We start from the raw sequence: 22,677 nt of genomic DNA, 5'->3' as shown, positions 1-22,677 counted from the left end.
AATGACGTTGGGCGCCTCCGGGCGGTCGACGTAGACGCCCTCGGCCCTCAGTCTGGTCCGGCGGCTTCCGGGTGCTCGGCTGCGGCCATTTTGGGCTTCGCTTCCTCGCGCGCCCGCCGGCCCGCCCGCCGCCCACCCAGCCCTTCCGCTCCCGCGTTTCGCGCCTGGGTGCGGGGCGCGGCCTCCGGAGACGCCGCCGCTGCCGCCGCGGGAGGGACCCGGTCTATGGTGGAGCGGTGCCGCACGGCCTAGGACGGACGCCACCTTCCCCGGCGGGATGGACGGGACTGCGGCCGCCACAGCCAGCGTGGGCCGCCAAGCCGTGCGGTGCGGCGCCCGCGGCGGAAGCCGTCGCTCCCGGGGCCCCCTCTGCCGGCGCGGGGATCGGCCCGCGGTACCGACTCGGTGGCTGGGCAAGGCCGAGGCTGTGTAGGCCTCGGGTTCCGCCCGCCCTGACGCCGTCCAGCTCCGCGCTTGTGGCCCGAGAAACCTGCCGAGGAGAAGAGATGGAGCTGGGGACGCCGCACGGGCCTCGGAAGCGGCCGGCCCCCCGGCTGGGCTCCTGGTTCCGGCTGCCCTTCCTCCTTCGGCGAGGGCACGCCCGCCCTTCCGAGTTCCCGACGCCTCCCTCTCGGGAGAACTCCGGGGACCCCGCGCCGCCGGCCTCCGCCCGGCCCGAGCCTCGCACCAGGTACTGGACCAGATTGCTTTCCCAGCTCTTTGCCCTGCTGCCTTGCTTGCTCCAGAAGCTGTTTATTTGGAGCCAGCTCTTCGGGGGCATGATCCCCACCCGATGGCTAGATTTCGTAGCAGGTTACAGCGCCCTGAGAGCCTGGCGAGGACGGGAGGAGCCCGCCACTCCCGCGGGGCAGAAATCTTTGAGTTCACTGCGGCTGGACTCTTCGGAAGACTTGGTCGTCAGCCCCCTTGATTGGCTAGAAGAGGGACTCCAATGGCAGTACTCGTCCTCCGACGTGGAGGAGAAATTTAAAGCCCCGGAGAGAGCTGTGGACTCCGCAGCGCACGCTTTTCTCCTCGAGCAGCCGCTGTGGGGAGTGGAGTTGCTGCACCGGGGTCTTCCAGCCGGCCTGGTCTCCCACCGAGAACTTGGCTCTGTACCCTCCGGGCCCCGCCACGCTCAGAGCGTAGGTGGTGGTTTCAAGGTGGTGTCCTATCTCCTGAACCCTTCCTTTCTGGACTGCCTGTCCCAGCTAGAGCTGCGCCCGCAGGGCGGCGTGGGCGCCGGCCAGCTCGTGGATCTCCGAACACTACCCCCAGAGAGCTGTTGCCTCTTTGAAGATGCTTGTCACCCCCAGCCGCTGCGTGCCGAGATCTCGGCCACCGCGTGGCAGAGGTGCCCCCCTCTTTCTACAGAAGGCCTGCCGGAAATCCACCACCTCCGTATGAAACGGCTAGAATTCCTTCAGGCTAACCACAAGGGGCCAGAGTTACCCACCCCTGACCAAGATAATGGCTACCACAGCCTGGAGGAGGAGCATAACCTTCTCCGAATGGACCCACCACACTGTACAGATAACCCAGCACACGCGGCGTCCACTCCCGGAGCCAGCCCGGAGCCCACTGAGAAAAAGATAGACTTGTTGATGCAAGAAGTTTCACAGAGCTCCCAGGGAAGCAGTCCGACTTGCGAGTTGCCTGTGGAAAAAGAAGGGGAAGGGGGCCACACCAGTGTAGTCGGCTGCTCAGACATAGAGGATGGTCTGCCTGTGTCTGCCAGACCAGTTTGTAGTAACAAACTGATCGATTATATTTTGGGAGGTGCCTCCAGTGACTTGGAAAGCAGCTCCGACTCGGAAAGTGAGGGTTGGGACGAGGAACCCGAGGATGATGGTTTTGATAGTGATGGCTCTCTGTCCGACTCAGAGGAGGGACAGGACTCTGACGGGCTTCACCTTTGGAACTCCTTCTGCAGTGTAGATCCTTACAACCCCCAGAACTTTACCGCCACAGTTGAGACTGCTACCAGACCTGTGCCTGCAGAGCCGTGTGGTTCTGGGAAGTCCTTGTCTGGCAACTCGGATGGAGGAAGTGCCTGGGCTGGGCACCTTCCTGAGACCCCCGAGCATAGTTCTGGGGAGGAAGAGGACTGGGAATCCAGTGCAGATGAGGCGGAGAATCTTAGGTTGTGGAACTCTTTCTGCAATTCTGAGGACCCCTACAACCTTCTAAATTTTAAGGCTCCTTTTCAAACATCAGGGAAAAACTGTCAAGGCTGTCAGGACTCAAAAGCATCTCCTCAGGCCATGGCGTCCTTTTCTGGGTGTCATAACTTACTTTCTTGTAAGGTACAACTGTTAGAAAGCCAAGAAGATAATTGTCCAGACAATGGGCTGGGTGAGGCTCTTTCTGGAGAAAAATACACCCATATCAAAAGAAAAAAGGTTTGTTTCTTTCCTTTTACAGGACTAGTGATTTGCTGTATTTTGATATGGTTACTATAGCAGCATGACTTTTCCTGCGAGGCATAGTTTTACACATATTTTTGAGAAGGCCTCTGAGCTCATGTGCTTGGATTGAGAAATACTCAAATGACCCTTCTTCCCAATATAGAGAAATATTCCTATCTGAAAGGATGCCAGTATATAATAGATGTTAGCAGGGCTGTCATTTAGATTGGTGGATCCTGAAGTTTAAAAATGGTTCACATGTATTTGTTTGTGAATACTTAATATTTTTCATGACAACAATGTCTATTCCTGTCCATTAGAACCCAGATGAATACTAGTAATTATTATATTATATAATGATATGTCCCTACTAATAATAACCCACATAGCAAGTTAGGGTTATCTAGTTGTGTGCCCAGAAGGGAAGTGACTGTGGTGGTATATGCCTGTAATCCCAGCGCTTGGGAGTTAGAGGCAGGTGGATTATTTTGTGAGTTTTGGAGTCTAGCTTGGTCTACATAGTGAGTTCCAGACTTGCCAGGGATTCCAGACTTGCCAGAGGTTCTCAAAAAAAACAAAAAAAAAACAAAAAACAACAACAAAAAAAATCCAATATTCCTGCATCTCCTGTCTCCCAAGCTGGCCAGAAGTTTTAGCACATTTTGTCTCACTAATGCAAGCTGGCTTAGAACTCACTGGAAATCAAGCTGGCCTCAAAGTCGTGCTGAGGCTGAGCCTGGTACCCCAGCCTCCGGGCTAATTTTATAACTTCATGGGACAGTTTGCTCTTTCATTATATTATTATTCAATTTACTTTATGTTCAGGGTATTTGAATTGCTTTATTTCTCTTATTGCTTTTTCAGTTGGAGTTATTAACTGAGAATACATGCCACTCCCAAGCACAAAGATGTCTTTTGCTGTTGAGGGAGTTCCTTTAGTTTCTCACACTTGTATCAGTGCCTGTCAGATGGACAGTGTTGTGAGCCCCTGGCTCCAGAGGGCCAGTTTCAAGACTATTCTTGGGACAGGAAATATCTAAAGGGTGGTGATCTTACGTCTTGCCTATCTAGAGGCATAAGAAGTTATGCTAAAAATTAAATTTTAGTTCACGTTTCAGAATGATATAAATGAGAGAGCCGTTTTTGTTTACTTATTTTGCTGCAGAAGGAGGCTAGCCCCTTGATCATCCTGAACAAGGGGTCTCCCCCTGAGCCACATCTCCAGGTCTCGTTTTATTCTCTTCAGGACAGGCAGAATGCTCTTGAGAGGGAACAGGCAAGAGCAGAGTGGAGCCGGGCAGGAGTGCTCGGCCTCTGCATGCGGTCTCGTTACTGCACTCCCAGGCCCTGGTTCCCCCTACTTATCCAACAGAAATCCTAAGATCTGGTGTAGAAGTGTTGCAAGACCTGCTGCTCTGTCTTGTGAGGCTGGGGGTTGAATCCTGTTAACCATGCACATCACTACTGAGCTGGTTACACCTCCAGCCCAAGTTAGCGGAAGGTAAAGGAGTAAATGAAACTCTTGATTCATTTCCATGCCTTTGAATGGCGAAGGCCAACCTCATGTCTCAGTTTAAAGACTGTTGACTGAAATACTAGAAGAGGTTGTGCCTAAGTATGACAGTTATTTAACAGCCCCTGGCTACCTGCCCTTCTTTACTTGATGGCAATAGTGAGCAGTGGTGCCAGTTGTTCGAATGAGGCCTGGAGACCATGGAGTGTAGAATACTTTGTGGACTGGCAGAACAGCAGAGTGTAGACTCTCATCCTCGTGCCCCTCGTGCCCTGGGACTTGGCTGGTCACTGACATCGATTCCTTGTCTGTACAGTGGTGATGACGCTGGTTCATATCTCACTGGGTTGGCATGAGGATCAAATGAGAACATTTGTAAACTTCTGTGAAAAAAGTTTGGCATTTGGCAAACAGTATAAAAGTGCTTATTTTATTTATCTTAGTGACAATGACTTGGTAACCACTAGATTGCAATATCTAGTAAGGTGTTACATGCCTACTAATTGTCCTCAGGGGCCTTCCTGGGCCTGATGTAAAGGGAAGGAAAGCTATAGGCCTCAGTGGGATTAGCTGATGTAACTATTAAACATGCTTTAAAACACTTTTTTTTTTTGGGATGGAGGATCCCATGTAACACATTCTGGCTTCGTGCCCCAGATTGTTCTGCCTCGGCTTCTAGTGCTGTGGTCATGGAGTGTTGTGACCTTTTCCGGATTGTAGTGGTTACTTCCTGTGTACTCTTTCATTTGGGGGAAAGAATACTAAAAAAACCGAATTTCTGTATTTCTTTAAGAATGAAAGGATAGCAGGGATTAATAATAGGGAAATCCAGAGTTCCCATCTCTGGTTCATTTTTCAACACCATAAAACAAGAATTGGGCTTGAAGAGACCCAGTCTGTAGATGAGTAAAGAAATGCACACTGATTTTTGCAGCATTGTTAGCTGTTTCATTACCTTCGTGATTGGGGGGCACAAAGATCCTTTTTGGTGTCAGCTAGTTCTAAGATCTAGAGTAATTAACATTGGGTTTGTCTTTCTAGGTAACCTTCCTCGAAGAAGTTACTGAGTATTACATAAGTGGAGATGAGGATCGCAAAGGACCATGGGAAGAATTTGCAAGGGATGGATGCAGGTTCCAGAAACGGATTCAAGAAACAGAAGATGCCATTGGCTACTGCTTGACATTTGAGCACAGAGAAAGAATGTTCAGTAGACTCCAGGAACATGTTTCTGAAGACTTCCTAGTGTTCAACAATGTTAGGATGAGTGAACAGCCTGTGGCTCTGGCCCACACTTTCTCTTGCTTGAGAGGTTTCTCTTAAAAACAGATATTGGCAGCTGTCCTTGGACATGTTTCTAAAGAAACAACGTGTATCTAGTGATGTGGTTGAATTGTTTTTGGATAATGTATCTCATTAGAAACACCAACTCCGATAATGAAGGATCTCTAATCTTTAATCGTCTCTTTTCCTGTTTAGTTGGATGTGGTTTTTGTGTTTTTGAGACAGGGTCTTACTACATAATTCTGGTTGGCCTAGGTCTGTGTGTAGACCAGGCTGGCCTTGAAATTGGTATCATCTTGTCTATTTCCTGTGCCACTGTGCCCAGCTGGAAGTGATTTTAAATATCCTCCACTTCATTGAGGGGAAAAGGGACCCTCTGAGTCATTACTTTGCACTTTCAAAACTTACAGAGGCAGGGGGCAGCCAGGCCACATAGTGGCCTCTGGGCCAGTCTGGGGCACAAGCTGAGACCAGGTCTCAAAGGACAAAAATAAGAAAAGGGTTTGGGTTTTGGTTTTGATTTTTCAAGACAGGGTTTCTCTGTGTAGTCCTGGCTGTCCTAGAACTTGCTGTAGACCAGGCTGGCCTCGAACTCCTAGCGATCCGCCTGCCTCTGCCTCCCATTCTGAATACTGGGATTAAAGGCTGTGCGTCACCATGCCTGGCACAAAAAAAGTTTCTTACCAGGCCTCTAATTCCAGTTACTTTGGAGACTGAGGCAGGAGGATAGAAGATTGAAGGTCTGCCTGGGCCACATAGTGAATTCAGGGCCAGCGTGGGTAGTTTAGCAATACCTTATCTTAAAAGGAAAATGGAAAAGGAGGCTAGGAATACAGTTGAGTAGCAAAGGGCACTTGCCTACGTGTGCAAGGCTTTGGGTTCAGTTCCCACTACTGCAAAAGGACAAACATTTTCCTGGAAAACTATTAAGGTTTAAGCCTCATATTCAGTTCTAATTTAAATTATGCTACTTATCTAAAAACTTTGGGTTCTGGAGTGTTGAGCTTTGCTTGCTTACATATATATGTATATATATGTGTATATACATAAATATATATGTACATAGGTGTATATATGTACACATATATATGTATATATATTTTTTCCCACTTTCATAGATTTGACCTATTTAAGGCTAAAACCTATTGTACATGTTACCAACTTAAAAGACATTGTTATATCACTTGAAAATATGGTGGATTCTCCTGCCTCCCCCTCCCCCCCTTTAATTTTTCTTTTCTTTTTTTGAAGAATTGGTCTTGTGTGTTCTAGGCTAGCCTTGAACTCACTACTTAGCTAAGAATGACTTTGAAAGATCCTCTCATTCTCTTGCTAGGATTGCGCACGTGTGTGCCACACATCCAGATGGTTTTCTCTGTCTAGGTCTATTTAATACACTTCTAAGGACCACCACGCACCCCAGGTGCAGTACTCTCTTGACTGGGGAGGCTGTGTTGGTGTGCTTATTAAAGACAGACACTGATGCCCAGCTGGTCTGCCAAACTTTGACATGTAGCGTATTTGATTTCTTTGCACGCTGTTCATCTCTAAGGTTTCTGTGTTGTGTTCCAGTTGAATGTGGCTCTTCATTCAGCTTTCAGTGGGTGGGAATGTAAAGCACTAGGACGTAGTCATTGCATTATAGGTATTCAGTTTTTAAACTTCAAAGCCTCGAGTTTTCCTAGGAGTATGCAGACATCTCTGAAATGCAGTTTTGTTTTATGTACTCTAACAGAAAGCCAGTGTTACTCATTCCCTGCCTCGGCACTGTCACTTTTAAAACCTGTCATGGTGACACTGTAAACTTGGATTGAGCAGTTCTGAATTGTTAAACACAGACTTCAGTGTCCAGGTTTATTGTGTTCTATTTTATAGAGGAGCAGTGGTGTGAGGTCTGTTTGTTCTTTGAGGAAAGCATAGAGTATAGCTAGAACAGCCCGAAAGTCTTAGTGTCTTTCCCAAAGCTTGCTTTTGATTAGGATGCCTGCATCGATTAGGATGCCTAGCTTATTCAGTTAGCTTCATCTGCTGTGTGTATGCTAGGTTGAGGTATGTTTAACCACCTCTTACTGTGTGCTTCCTGTCTTGGGTAGTGGGAACACAGACAAAAGAGAGGGCCACTAAATTGGTCATGGGGATGAATTTTCCCAGAAGAGCTCGCAGCATAACTACCTCAGCTTATGATCTCACTGGTTATTCCGTTTGGTGTGCTCTAAGTCTGCCTCCAGTGGTGACGATGTTCATTCACACACACTAAGAACGCAGAACCCTCATTCTGTGTATTTTGTGCACCTGCATTTAGTGAACCCCAGAGTGCATTCAGTCTGGAATAGTGCTGTGGGAACAGGCTAGTTAGGATCGGTGTCATTTGGGAAGCAGGCGTGTTGACTTAGGAAAACTGTGACAGCATTCTTTTAAAACCAGACTGCAGCTTAGCATTTGATTCAGACATTTAGGTGTTTTGTGTTCCTGAGACCCAGGAATGGGACATCTGTACATTTATTGGGTGTTTGAAATTGTTCCAGATTCCACCTTCACTATCTAATGAGTAAATCCTCTGGTACACTCCCTGCCGACAGACGGGGTCACATAGTGGCAAGGACCAAAGGATGCTAACAGATTGACCGAAGGAGAAGATCCAGGTTACTGTCCTTGTCATCCCAGGCCCAGATGTTAAGGCCTCTCCCTCCCAAGGAAAGAGAACCTCCAAGGCAAGGCAGGGCCTGGAGGTTTTAGCAGAATATTTTACACATTCAAGTCTTGCAATGGTGCTTTAAAGATCTGTGTAGCGTGTGAGAAGCTCTGTACAGATGGGGGTCCCCATTTCTGAGTTCTGAAGTGTGGAAGCCCTTCATCTGTAACTTGAAATCAGAACTATCAGATTTTATTTTTTATAATTTAAGGAAAGTGAAGTTTGGGAACAAGATTTGAATGGGCTTCTTCAGATCAATGATTTTAAATGTAACTAGTAGAGATTTTATAGCTCAGATTATATTTGTATATAATTATTAACTAATCTGTAAATTGTAATAAATATATTTGCAATTATTAAATGCTGTGATATTTTTATGTATTTTACAATGGTTTGGGTATTATGGGACAAGGTTTTCAGAGTTAAATAAATGAGTTTTGTAGAAGTGCTTTAGGCGATCTGGACAGACATCTGGGTCAGATAAAGGGCTTCTCAGCTAGTTGAGGGGAAGACATGGGGAGCAGAAATATAATTGAAAGGTACTGTCTTAGTGATAGGATAAGTTGGATCTTTTTTTTTTTTTTTTTTTTTTTTGTTCTTTTGAGACGGTTTCTCCGTGTAGTTTTGGTGTCTGTCCTGGATCTCGCTCTGTAGACCAGGCTGACCTCGAACTCACAGAGATCCTCCTGCCTCTGCCTCCCGAGTGCTGGGATTAAAGGTGTGCACCACCACCGCCCGGCTGCTAAGTGGTTCTTAAGAGTATGAATTCTGCCAATTGGGCACACGTTTAGTCCCAGCACTGGGAGGCAGAGGCAGGCTCCAAAGCTACACAGAAAAACCCTGTCTCGAAAAACAAAACAACAAAAAAAAAAGGTATGAACTTTTGGGGGTGGTTTTGACAGCTTTTGCTAAGTATGCCAATCCTGCTTCAGCCTCCTGAGAGCAGAGTGCAGAGCGCACCACTGCCAATCCCTTCTAAGAAGTGAGATTTCATTGTGAAATCAGGACCAGTTCTAGCAGCTGCCACACCCCCTTCCCGTCTTCCCTTCTCCTTTCTTCCATTTGTTCAGTGTTGGGGGTCTTTTCAAGTTCTTGGTAACCCAGGAAGGTAGGAAGGCTGTGGAACGGGAGTGAGGGATAGTTGTGAGCTGCCATGTGGGTCCTAGGAATTGAACTCCAGTTTCTGCAAGAGCCTGCTGTTTCTGCAGCCCCAGAATCAGCACCTTTCTTTTTAAAGATTTTTTTTTTGTGTGTGTGTGTGTAATATGGATGTTTTGTTTGCGTGTATATCTATCTATCTGCAAACCAGAAGTCGTCTGATCCTATGAGAATATAGTTCTAGATGGTTGTAAAGCTGCCATGTGGGTACTAGGAATTGAACTCAGGACCCCTAGAAGAGTAGCCAGTGTTCTTAACTGCTGAGCCATCTCTGTATCATCCCCAGGACCTTTTCTAGGTTAGACAAGTATCCTACCACTAAGCTACAACCTCAGTCTTTTTTTTTTTCTTTATCTTTTAAGAACAGCAACAAAATATAAACAAGCTTTGTGTTTTTGTGAAGGAAGCTTCTTTGTGTGTGTGTGTGTTTGCCCAGTGGATCCCCAGAGCTGGAGTTAACAGGATGTTGTAAGCCGCCTTGGGTGCCAGGAACAATAAACTCCAGGGCTCTGCAGGCGCAGCAGATACCTTAACTGTTGAGCAATCTCTCCAGCTACTTTAGCAGATAATTTCAAGCAGCTATTTAATACTGATCTCACCAATTCGGATGGATAAATGGGTTTGGGGCTATCGTGATCTGCCGGAGTCTTTGGAGTTACTTCTCTGCTCCCACCTTATGTAGTTCTAGAGGTAAAACTCAGGTGGTCAGGCCTAGATGGCAACCCCAAGCCATCGAACTGGCCCTTCATCTTCCTTTTTTGAGATATCGTTTTGATGCATGGACCCCCTGCCTTTGCTTTTCAGGTGCTGGCATTACACCACCCCACCCCACCCACCCCACGCGCCCCCACATGCCACTGTGTATTGAGAATGGGTCTCATGTCGCCTTGGTCACCACACTCAGCTGGTGATGCTGTTTAGCCCTTAAGCCTCAGTGAATCCCCATGTCTACCCCAGCATCCCATCCCTGGTTTCTAGATGGGTGCTGTGGATCTGAACTCAAGGCTTCATGCTGCGCAGCACCACCTCACAGCCCTCTCTCCAGCCCTCTTAAGTTCTTTATCAGTAGAAACAAGGGGCTGGCGAGATGGCTCAGCAGTTAGGAGCACTCTAGAGGACCTGGGTTCCCAGAACCTCTGTGGTGATTTATATGTATGACTGTTAACTTGAGTTCCAGGAGACCTAATGCAGCCTCTCTGGCCTCTCCAGGCACTGGGCATGATTCTGATGCACAGAAATACATGAAGACAAAATATATATAAAATTATTTTTAAAGATTTAAAGTAGAGCCGGGTGCTGGTGGCGCTCACCTTTAATCCAGCACTGGGAGGCAGAGGCAGGTGGATCTCTGAGTTCGAGGCCAGCCTGGTCTCCAAAGCGAGTTCCAGGAAAGTCGCAAAGTTACACAGAGAAACCCTGTCTCAAAAAACCAAAAAAAAAAAAAAAAAAAAAAGATAGAAACAGACCTTTTTCCTCACAAAAATGTATTATGAAAGTAATGTAGAGCTAAACATACACATTCTTGCTAGGTATTTTTTCTTTTCCATTTGCACATGTATGTGTGTGCTGTGCATGTGTGTGCATATACACATGTTCTTGCATGTGCGTGTGCATGGAGGTGGGAGTGCTATTTGTCTGTAGAGGTCAGAGGTTGATAGGGGAATCATCCTTGATCATGTCATTCACTGAAGCAGGGTGTTTTAATCAAACCCAGAGCTTAGCCATGCGGTACCTGAGTTTAGCCAGCTCGTTCTGGGGAGCCTGTCTCCACCTTCTGAGGCTAGAACCAGGTAAGCCGCCACGCCCTCGGGGACCCAAACTCCGGTCCTCACACAGGCAACAGCTCTAACCATCTCCCTACTCGTCTTAATACATTTAAAAAATAAGAGCTGCCCATCCGCTTACTCATATGAAAGCTTTTAATGGTCATTGGGCCAACTATAATGTGATTATTATCCATCTGAAATATTTTACAGCAGCCGTCAGGATCCTTGGTGTATGAGCTTTGTTGAGCTGTACGATCTTTTGAAACTAGACTACTATTTTCCTGGATTTGCTCGGTGAGACGTAAGATGATGTCAGTCATGGGCAACACAAAGGCAGCAGAACAAAAACCAGAGGGGACCTCCCCCCACCCCACCCCACCCCCCAGCCCTGTTCACTTGGAGGACTAACTCATCAGGCCCACGCTGCTTTCAGCTGACAGGTTCTGCCGGCAGGCTTCACACCAGAGACATTGTTTTTATGGTTTTTGTTGTTTTGTTTTCAAGACAGGGTCTCTCTACATAGCCCTGGCTGTCCTGGAACTCGCTCTGTAGACCAGGCTGGCCTTGAACTCAGAGATCTGCTTGCCTCTGCCTCCCGTGTGCTGGGATTAAAGGCATGCACTGTTAATTCTTAAAATTTTTATGATTTTTTTTTGTGTGTGTGTGGTACACACACACATGTGAACAGAGGTGTCCCCAGACTCCAGGGGAATGTGTCAGAGTCTCAGGAGCTGAGGTTAACACACCTGTAACTGAGCTGCCCAACATGGGTGCTGGGAACCAAACGTGGGTCCTCTACCAGAGCATTTTTGAAAATTGTTTTAAAGTTTATATGAGGCTTTGCCTGCATGTATCTATGTGTACCACAGTGCATGCCTGGTGCCCGAGGGGATCATAAGAGAGCCTTGAATCCCCCGGAACTGGAGTTAAGGACCGTTCTTCACCACAATAGGATAATGGGTACTGGAAACTGAGCCGAGGCTGTCTGAAAGAGCAGCAAGTGCTCTTACCACTAAGGAACTATGTAACATTTATTTCCTTCTCTAATCTCTGTTCTATCAGCTCTGCATCTCTAGAGAACCCCTGACTAATACAGTGTGGGTGAATGTTTTCTCTCTCTCTCTCTCTCTCTCTCTCTCTCTCTCTCTCTCTCTCTCTGTGTGTGTGTGTGTGTGTGTGTGTGTGTGTGTGTGTGTGTAAGTGCACCACTTGCATGTGTCAGATCTGGAACGGGTCACAGATGGTTGTGAGCGATCATGTGGGTGCTGGGAATCAAACTCAGGTCCTCTGCAAGAGCCACAAGTGCTCCTAAATGCTGAGCTATCTCTTCAGCCCCTCACTTTGTTTTGAGATGGTCGCGTGAAATGACCATGAGGTCCTGCGCCCTTTTCCTCCACCTCCCAAGAGCTGGCATTGTAGATGTCTGCCACCACACCTGGCTATGCTATACCCCTTAATATCACCAGGAAGAGATGGAAATGCTGTGTGGGAAGCCGGTTGCTTTCTCTGTAGGGAAGAAAGGATAAAAGGTAATGGCACTGGGGGTCTCATTGCTATGGGTTTTCGAACCTGTGCTGTATGGGAGGAAACTTGGGAGCAGATTTTCAGGTTTTGTTCTTTTGATCACTTGCCTTCCTTTCCTCTCAATACTTTTCTTTACAGTTTCCCCTTGCCTTTATCCTTGATTTTTAAAGACTCGTCTCCTGTAGCCAGTCCAGCCTGGCCTCAAACTGCCTGTGTGGCTAAGGACATCTCGGAGCTCCCCATCCTACCTCCCAGGTGTTGGGATTACAATGCTGACTCTTTGTTTCTAACACCATGACTAAAAGCCACTGGGGAGAAAGGGTGTATTTGGCTTACCTTTCACATCCCTGAGGGATGTCAGGGCAGGAACGCAAGGCCAGAACCTGGAGGCAGGCGCTGAAGCAGACCACTGAGAACACCCATTACTGGCTTGGTCTCCATGGCTTGCTCGGTGTGGTTCTTATACTACTCAGTCCACCTTCCCAGGACTTAAGAATTAAAATACAGTTAAAGTATAAATAAATACATCAGTAATCAATCATGAAAATGTCCCACAGACCTGCCTCCAAGCCATCTGGTGGGGACATTTTCTCACTTTAGATTCTTTTCTGATGACTCTAGCTTGTGTCAAGTTGACAAACAAAACCAAACAAAACAAAACAAACACAACTAACCAGGACACGGAGCCACCGCCCTGGTGATATTGTCACGGTTTTGGCACTCTGAGTCCTGATGAGCCTTTGGCCGCATCGCAGAGATGTTCAGGACTAATGTGATGGTAGACCCAGGGAATGCTGCTGATTTCCAAACGGAGCTCCAGCCTGCGTCGGGTCTGAAGGCAAAAACCGAAGGAGTCCCAGAAGAGTTTTTAAAAGCTCAGGGGGATGTTTTAAAGACTCAGAGGTTAAGAGTGCTGGCTTTGTCTGGGTGGTGGTGGCACACGCCTCTAATCCCAGCACTCAGGAGGCAGAGCCAGGCAAATCTCTGTGAGTTCAAGGCCAGCCTGGTCTACAGAGTGAGATCCAGGACAGGCACCAAAGTTACACAGAGAAACCCTGTATAAAAAACAAAACAAAACAAACAACAACAAAAACCGAAAAAGAAAAAAGGAAAAAAATGTTGACTTCAGGTTTGATTCCCAGTACCTTTTACAGCAGCTCATGACTATCTGTAACTCCAGTTCCAGGGGATCTTGTGCCCTCCTCTTGTGGCCTCTGCAGGCACTGCATGCTTGCAGCACACAGGTGCAGGCAAAATATACAATCAATTTTACAAAAAAAGACAAAAACATTGTTTCAAAACAAAGTTTGTAACTTGCTATGTAGACCCTCAAGCTGGTTTAGGCTGCCTTTTTTTTCTTTTTAAAGACAAAAATCTAACCTTTAATTCCAACACTCAGGCAGAGGCAGGCTGGTCTACAAAGTTCCAAGACAGCCAAGGCTACACAGAGAAACCCTGTCTCAAAAAGCAAACAAACAAACAAAAAAGACAAAAATCTCACTATGTAATCCAGATTGACCTGGAACTATGTAGACCAGGCTGGCCTCAAATTAAGAGATCTACCTGCCTTTAGCTCCCGAGTGCAGGGATTAAAAGTGTATACTACTATGCTCAGCCAGGCTGGCTCCTGTGATGGTTTGGGGTTTTGTTTCAGATTTATTTTTAATGTATTTATTTTTATGTTTATGGGTGTTTTGCCTGTGTCTGTGCACATGTGTGCAAGCCTGAGGAGGCCAGAAGAGGGCGCCAGATATCCCAGAACTGGAGTTACAGATGGTTGTGAACTGCCTTGTGGGAGCTGGCAATTGAACCCAGGCCCTCTGGAAGAACCCATTTCTCTTAACCCATGAACCATCTCTCCAGTCTTTTTTTTTTTTTTTGGACTGGCAAAAATTAGTTAATTAAAATAAAATCAAGTCTTGTTGTTTTTTTGTTTTTGAGACAGTTTTCTCACTGTGTAGTGGCTTGGAACTCACTGTGTAGATCAGCCTGGTCTCAAATGCAGAGAGAGCTACCTGCTTCTGCCTCCCAAGTGCTGGAATTAAAGGTGTGCACTACCATGTCTAGCCAGTTTTCTTTTTGTTTTAAACAAATTTCAGTAGCCAGGCCTGGTGGCCCGTGCCTATAATCAGCACTGGGAGGCTGTGGCAGGGAGATTACTGGAAGGTGGAAGTCAGTCTGAACTCAGAGTGACCTGTCTCAAAAAAATCAAAACAACAACATCATCAACACACAATTTTATCAGGAGAAAACTGCTCCCTCTTTGACTCTCAAATACCATCTTTAAGAGACACCTGATGACCTTATTTATTCCCCATTCCTTCCTGGCCTTCTCACATTACCAATTAAAATTACAGGTTTCTCTGACCTCACCTTGTTAACCTTTTTAGTTATTTCTTGGCTACTCTCCTACCCCTCGGCAATCTTCTTGAGAGTAGTGATCATGTGAGCTGGAGTCCAGAACTGTGCCTGGGACCTTCTGGTCAATAATTATGTGTTGAATGTGTCAGTGTCTTAAAGTCACCTCTCATACAGCACTTGCTGCAGCTTGATCAATGCAGCAATGTCTGATCGGAAACAAACAGGCCACAATTGTGGGTGGGAATAGAACTTACAGGTCCTTAGGGAAAAGCTGGTGTAAAGTCTAACTAATTTGTAGAGTGTAATTATAATATTCAGCGTGGCTGGGGACACCACATCAATTAATTTGAGTGTCACTAATAGGATTCCTGTTAATTTATGAATTTAAATATGAGCAAATCAGTGGGGGCTTTTCTTGTCTAGAATTAATACAATGAATGTATGAAGAATACTGCAGTATCACATGGGAGTCTTAAAGCGTTGGATTCCCAGCAATGCTCCGTGAACCCACCAGATGGCGCTGAATCACCAGGCCCGCGTACCTGACGATTGCTCCCTTGGAAGGTCTGGTTCCCCGGTGTACAAACCCTGCCTTGCTCGGACACACCCGCCCATTCAAGCCTGACTCCACGTTCTTGTGGTGACTACCCGGAAGTGAGGCTGGTGCTTATCAGAGACCCGAAACTATACTGAGACACAAACAAACGAGCCCTTTCTTCCTGATACACACAGTAAACGAGTAAGGGGGCCGGGACCCTGGTGTGAGGTCTATCTGTGGAGCTTGTGTCCGGAGTTTTCCCAGCTTACCTCCTGAAACGCATTCCATCTATGGGGCCGTGGTTCCAAAGGGAGACAGGGGAGAACGCCCTGTGCTCACATGGACAATCTGTAAGTCTGATAAGGAAGCTGTACACATGACTGGCTTACGAGGAGGAAAAACTCTCACGAGCCATTTGATTGGTTTTTTTTTTTTTTTTCCCCCTTTGTGGCAATGCACAGCTAAAGCCAAGCAGACTTGGGGCTGTCCTTTGGTGCGTTAGTATTGGCTCCAAAGGAGCCAGCGTCAGATCTCATGGCATGCTGTCCTGCGTCCTTGCATTCTGGGTCCCCCAGTCACTCCAGGATGTGTTTGCATATGATTTCCCTGTGTCTGCAGTGACCCATGCAACTTCCTGCAGTATTACCCCACGTTTCCTCCCCTGTTCTGCTTTATTTGACTTCAGAAACAGGTCGGGCACTCTCCTTTGTCTGGACATTTGCATAGGAAGGTCATTTTCTTTCTTTTGCACTTCTGATTGCCACTTTTTTTTTTTTTTTGGTGGCATTCTCCCATAAGTAGATTTATCATAGCATCCTATACACCCCTCATGTCAAGTCGAGTTGTAACAGTAGCTCTGTAAACACTACAACACTCCAAATTCTCCTCTTGCTCTTTCATATCCAACCCCGTCTCCAATCTCCAGTGTTTGGCAGTTATTATCTGCTTTAGTTTTGTTACTTAAAAAAACAATTATTATTCATTCATTGATTGATTCACTTCTAATTCCGTAGTGTTTAGACATACACTGATTTTTTTTTCTTCCTGAGACAGGGTTTCTCTCTGTAGCTTTACGCCTTTCCTGGAACTCACTTGGTAGACCAGGCTGGCCTCGAACTCACAGAGATCCACCTGCCTCTGCCTTCCAAGTTCTGGGATTAAAGGCGTGCGCCACTACTTCCCGGCCTGATTTTTTAACATCATCATTTACTCATTGTTAAAGGAAGCATGTGGCTACTTTTATACCAGAGCCAACCAGGAAATCAAGACACAAATTGCCATCATCAAACCTTAATCTTCAAAGAATATCTCCAGGAGGCTGGCCTGGAAGGACTCAGATTCCACAAATTTTTGAGGTTGTCCGTATTTAGTGTGGGTGCTGCAGTTAATTTCATCTTTGTCTGGAGTCATTATTTGGGTCTTTCCAATAAGATCTGTCTCTCACTTGGCAGTAGGTAAACAGCACTCAGTCCCATGCTGCAGCCCCTCTCCAGGACTGGCTCAGCTCCGTTCAGTCTGGACACCAGCTCTTCCATTCCGCATCCTTGGACCCAGTGAATTAGGTGGGAATGGTGTTGGCATGGTGCTCCTTCACAGCGTGGTCGAACCCCTTGAAGCTGGACACACTCACCACCTTGAAGGCAGCCATGGGCAGTCTACATTTATTTATTTTATGTGTGTGGGTGTCTGCCTGCATGGTTGTGCACCGTGTGTGCGGTGCCCAAAGAGACCAGAAGGGGGAATTGGGTCACCTGGGACTGGAGTTACAGATGGTTCTGAGTTGCCCTGTGGGTACTGAGAATTGAACCAGGGTTCTCTGGAAAAGGAGCCAGTGTGCTTAAATGCTGAGCCATCTCTTCAGCCCCTAACTTTTTTAAAATTTTGAGGCAGATTTTCATGTAGCCCAGCTTAGTCTTAGATTTACTATGAGGTTGAAGATGACCTTGAACTTGACCCTTGTGCTCCCACTGGACAAGTACAGCGATTACAGGCTTGTGTCACCACACCAGGTTTAGATGCAGTTTTAAAAAATGTGTTCCAGGGGCTGGAGAGATGGCTCAGAGGTTAAGAGCGCTGACTCTTCTTCCAGAGGACCCGAGTTCAATTCCCAGCACCCACATGGCAGCTCATACCTGTCTGTAACTCCAGTTTCAAGGGACCCTGACACCCATGGCAAAAACACAAATGCACATTAAAATAAAAATATATTAAAAAAAAATGCGTTCTGTGGGTTTCAGAGATGGCTCAGCAGTTAAGAGCACGGAGGACCTGTGTCTGGTTCTTAGCACACCACGTCGGTGGGTCACAACAGCAACTCCAGCTGCAAGGGGATTCCATATCTCTGTCCTCCAAGAACACCTTCACTTACGTGCACAAACCTACACAATGTACATAATTAAAAATAATAAAAATAAGTCTGGGGGCTGGAGAGATGGCTCAGAAGTTAAGAGCACTGACTGATCTTCCAGAGGTCCTGAGTTCAATTCCCAGCAACCACATGGTGGCTCACAGCCATCTGTAATGAGATCTGGTGCCCTCTTCTGGAGTACAGACATATATACAAACAGAACACTGTATACATAATAAATAAATAAATCTTAAAAAAAAAACATTTAAAAAAAAGTCTGAAAAATATTTTCTAGGTGTAACTCTCTTGAGGATATTTGTTTTTGTTTTGCAAGTATTTTCCCCAGTGTGTGTCTTGCTTTTTCATGTTTTGGGAGGTTTTGGTTTTGGCTATGGGTTTTTTCTTTTCTTTTTCTTTTTCTTTTTTTTTTTTTTTTTTGACTTTATATATATGTCCAACTCTATTCAAAATTAACTGCTTAATTATTTATTTAATCTTATTTTTTCAGGCCAGGCTTCACTATGTAACTTACGCTGACCTTGAACTCAGTATGTAGGCTTGGCTGCCTTCAAAGTCATGATTACACTAAGCACAACTTTGTTTTTAGAACCAGCTTTCTTCCCTTTTCTTTTCTCTTTTAGTAGTGCTGGGGATTGAACCCGGGGCATTGCTCTTACCAGGCATTGCTGTAGGATGTTCTGTATGTCCTGTGGGAGCCCTTCTTGGGTTCCTTGTGGCGTTACCCAGCAGGTTTGCATGGAGGATGATTAGGACCATGGGCCTGAGTGCAGGTGTTTGAGATGGTCTGCACTTGGCTGTGCTGGGGGGATGGTCTGTATGTCAAGTTGCTCTGATTGGTCAATAAATAAAACCTGATCGGCTGTGCTAGGCAGGAAGTATAGGCGGGACTAACAGAGAAGAGAAATAAAAGGACAGGAAGCAGAAGGACTGCTGCAGCCGCCGCCATGACCAGCAGCATGTGAAGACGCCGATAAGCCACCAGCCACGTGGCGAGGTATAGATTTGTAGAAATGCATTACTTTAAGATATAAGAATAGTTAACAAGAAGCCTGCCACGGCCATACAGTTTGTAAGCAATATAAGTCTCTGTGTTTACTTGGTTGGGTCTGAGCGGCTGTGGGACTGACGGGTGACAGAGATTTGTCCTGACTGTGGGCAAGGCAGAAAAACTCAAGCTACAAGCATCTAATCTATGACCGAGCAATAGCCCCAGTTCCTCGATGACTTCTAACAATATTGTGGTGGGTAGTGAACATTCTATGTTTTGTTTTCATCATTTTAAGTTTATTGAGACCCATTTTATGTTGTAGCATATATTTATCCTATGGAATATTGAAGCATTTATCTAATTATTCTTTGTCAATAAAATTCCAGGAGTCAGATACAGGGGTAAGAACCTGAATGATCAGAGAAGTGGTGGAGGAGCAACCTGAGATCTCTCTCTTTCCTTCCTTGATCCAAAAGAGCCGAGAATCTTTCTAAACCCTTCCTACTACTTCCTGTGTCGCTCTATATGTCCTCAGTCCTCCAAAACCTCTATGGCTAATTTGGGTCAGCTAGTAGCTACCTCTGCCCTCTAATTCAAAATAAACTTTATTGTCAGTCTCGGGAATGTCCGAGTGTGATCAAAATATCCTACAGCATTTCCTCCTTTCTGTCTAAATAAAAAGGGAAGGTTTTTAACTCCAACACAGTAAAACTATATATGATAAGAACAATCATCAGGTAAGAATTATATTCACAATGTCCAGTCCATTTGCATTTGGCAAATTCAGAGAAAACACTCCATTATCTATCCATCTTGGTGAGTCCAAAGTTTTGTACCTAATTCATTTTCTATCCTAACTTGTATTACCAACCCCAAACTATCTTTTTTTCAACAATAAATGCATTTATTTCAGAATGAGACCTACAGACCTAGCTGACCCACTTTCCTGTAAGACATGAAATTTTTCAACATGTATTTCACTTCCTGACCCTGCAAATTAGACAGAAATATTAAAGTTTTTTTTTCTCTCTCTCTCAATAAGTCTTGAGAATAAAAACTTCAATTCTGAGATTCAAACAAAGAATAGAACCTGGACATTTCCTTATGCCAGAAGATAAAGAGATGCTGTCTTTAAAATAACTCCTAACTCAATTACTCTGCTCTGACCCACATAGAAAACAGTTTCCTGTTTTTTTATAGTATATATACACACACATATATAATTTGTATAAAAATATAATAATATGGCTTTGAATATTTTATATAGATATATTTTAATTTAATGCTGAATGCCGTTTATTGAAGGAGGGAGGAGGTCTTAAATACAGGCTTACAGCACAATGGGAGAACCCCGGAGGGCAGAAGTTTGCTACCGATGTTTTACAATCTTGCATCTAAGCTGCAAAACTATCTTTTTTATCAAATGTTTTTATCAAAACATTTTCTTAGCTAAAGAATTTAAGCTTTTATGTCTCTCACCCTTATTCACTTTACACTTCTTTTGTGAGTTTCTTTTCTGAATTTGGTAACAAGGAAAACTGTAACTGTAACTGTCTAGTCTTCAACCCCATCAGAGACCAAAGAAGGATCTAGTATTACCTTGGTAAATAGGAAGTGCAGAGCAAACAACTTCCAAAACTATAGAAATGACAGAGACATTTGGCTGCCTGGACAGTCACCCAAGGTTCTTCTGCAACATTAGGACATCCATCTTCAACCTAAAGGCCTATAATATCTGACAGACTGACTTAACTGTGAAGCAGGAATTTTGAAGGACTATCCTACCTTGTCTTGGCAAAGTTCAGTAGTTGCTCTTTTTGTGTGTCCTGCTTGTCCAGTTTGGACAGTGTACTGTCAGCAGTCAAGGCAAGGGAAGTTTCTCACCCAGTGGCTAACTTTGCCACAGTAAAAGCAAACTCCACATGGAGGTTCTTCTTCTTCTTTTCATCATTTATTTATTTGTTTTTCTATTATCAGCTTGATACAGTACGAATTCTTATCCTAATAGTGAAATGCTTCACTGAGGCTTGCCCAGTGATTGAGAAAAACCAAAACTTATTATAAGCCACAGTCATCCTAGGGTCCCCCTGCTGTGTAGCCTCCCTGGTTCTGTGGGTGGCAGTCTGATTGTTCTTTGTTTTATACCTAGTATCCACTTATGAGTGAGTACATACCATGTTTGTCCTTCTGGGTCTGGGTTACCTTACTCAGGATGATATTTTCTAGTTCCATCCATTTGCCTGCAAATTTCATGCTGTCATTGTTTTTCCCCCGCTGAGTAGTACTCCATTGTGTCTATGTACCACATTTTCTTAATCCATTCTTCTGTTGATGGGCATCTAGGTTGTTTCCAGTTTCTGGCTAAGTAATACATATTGATAGTGTAGAAAAGGACTGTTCCACAGCAAAAATGCGATCAAAATATCGCACAATAGTATATCCCAAATATACTTGACAATAATATACATTCCATTGTTGCTAGGTGATGGGTTCTCATTGGTCAAATTGGTTGATGGTGTTGCTCCATGTACCTATCAACTTTCTGTGTCCGTGTTATATCAATAGTTGGAGTCGGGGGGGGGGATGTAGCTAAATTGGTAGAGTGCTTGGCTAGAATGCACAGAGCCCTGAGTTCAGGGTTGCAGAATGCAGATGTGGTGGTTCAGGCCCCTGAGCACAGCATCAGAAGGCAGAGGCAACCTCCAGGTTGTCCTTGACTACACAGCGAGTTTGAGGATATGCTGGACTGTGTGAGAGCATGTCTCAACAAAAATGGTAGTTGAAAGAAAAATATCCCAATAGCTATTATTACTGTTGAACTGAATGATTCATATATACACATACTCAAACTTTTTTGTTTGTTTGTTTTGGGGACTCTTATTTGTTTATCTTCTGGATTTTTTTTTTTTTTTTTTGAGACAGGGTCTTTCTGTGTAGCCCTGGCTGTCCTGGAGATCACTCTGTAGACCAGGGTGGCCTCAAACTCAGAGATCCGCCTGCCTTTGCCTCCTAAGTGCTGGGATTAAAGGCATTTGTTGCCACCACCTGGCGTTGTCTTCCAGATATTGTCCCCAAGGGATGTTTAGGAAAATGAAGACATATTTGGTTGTTGCGTCAGTCACAGTAAGCCATTAAGTAATATTATGCCATGTGACTCAATGTCTTATATCTACACACAAAAATTATGAGCTTCCAATACAGTGATGCTGGATTTACTTCCAAAAGTGACTTTTCTTTATCTTGTATAATCAGACAAAATTTTAGTTACAATTACAGATACTGGGCTAAATTATATGCAGTATTCCATAAAATCTAGCTCTATGTGTTTCATACATGAGAATGTTAATAAAGTTATTCGCAGCCTTTGCAAACCAAAACCAAGCAGTTGAACAAACAAGAAAGAATTGCCTGTCTTTGCTAGTACTCTCAACTGCGGGGCTCTCTCCCCAGCCTGCTTCTTTATTTTAAATCTTTTTTGTTTTGTTTTGTTTTTGTTTTTTGAGACAGGGTTTCTCTGTGTAACAGTCCTAGCTGTCCTGGATCTCACTCTGTAGACCAGGCTGGTCTCGAACTCACAGAGATTCACCTGCCTCTGCCTCCCAAGTTTTGAGATTAAAGATGTGCCACCACCACCTGGCTTTTGTTTCTAAATCTTAAAAAAAAAAAAAAAAAAAAAAAAAAAAACCAGAAAACAATCTTCTTTATCACATAGCTACTATTTCCAGTATATTCTGTAAACTGAGTTTTTTTTCCTTTGAGGAAGGACAAGTTTATTTCGGTTTACTTGAGTTTGAGGGCACAGTTCATCATGGGGGGGGGCCTGGTTGGTGAGGACAAGCATGGGGAAGAATGGCCCAGGAGTGTGAAGCAGCCATAGGAAGGAAAACAGAGAGGTCCTTCCACCTCCACTTTGTAGCATGAATCTTAAAAGTTCTTATTAATAAAATCAAACCTGAGGCCAGTTATTGGGGTGAACACTAGAAGATCAAAGAGCCAGAACAAGCCACAGCTACTTCACCTCGCCTGATCCTCAGCTGGTCTTGTTTCCTCAGACTGGAGGCCTCTGAGTCCTCATCC

General features: G+C 45.1%; 1 protein-coding gene across 1 annotated transcript; it reads left to right on the top strand.

The window, feature by feature from the left end:
* The first annotated feature begins 104 nt into the window (after positions 1–104).
* On the top strand, positions 105–5,380 carry Ppp1r15b (protein phosphatase 1 regulatory subunit 15B). The gene is made up of 2 exons (XM_028876569.2): positions 105–2,402; positions 4,963–5,380. Exons 1-2 carry the CDS (start codon positions 507–509, stop codon positions 5,242–5,244), a joined length of 2,178 nt encoding a protein of 725 aa, XP_028732402.1. The 5' UTR covers positions 105–506; the 3' UTR covers positions 5,245–5,380.
* Positions 5,381–22,677: the final 17,297 nt, after the last annotated feature.

The sequence above is a fragment of the Peromyscus leucopus genome, chromosome 15, assembly GCF_004664715.2.
Source record: "Peromyscus leucopus breed LL Stock chromosome 15, UCI_PerLeu_2.1, whole genome shotgun sequence".
In the NCBI taxonomy this organism is placed as follows: Eukaryota; Metazoa; Chordata; class Mammalia; order Rodentia; family Cricetidae; genus Peromyscus; species Peromyscus leucopus.
Note: the sequence above shows the minus strand (reverse complement) of the source record. Positions and strands in the feature narration are given on the sequence as shown.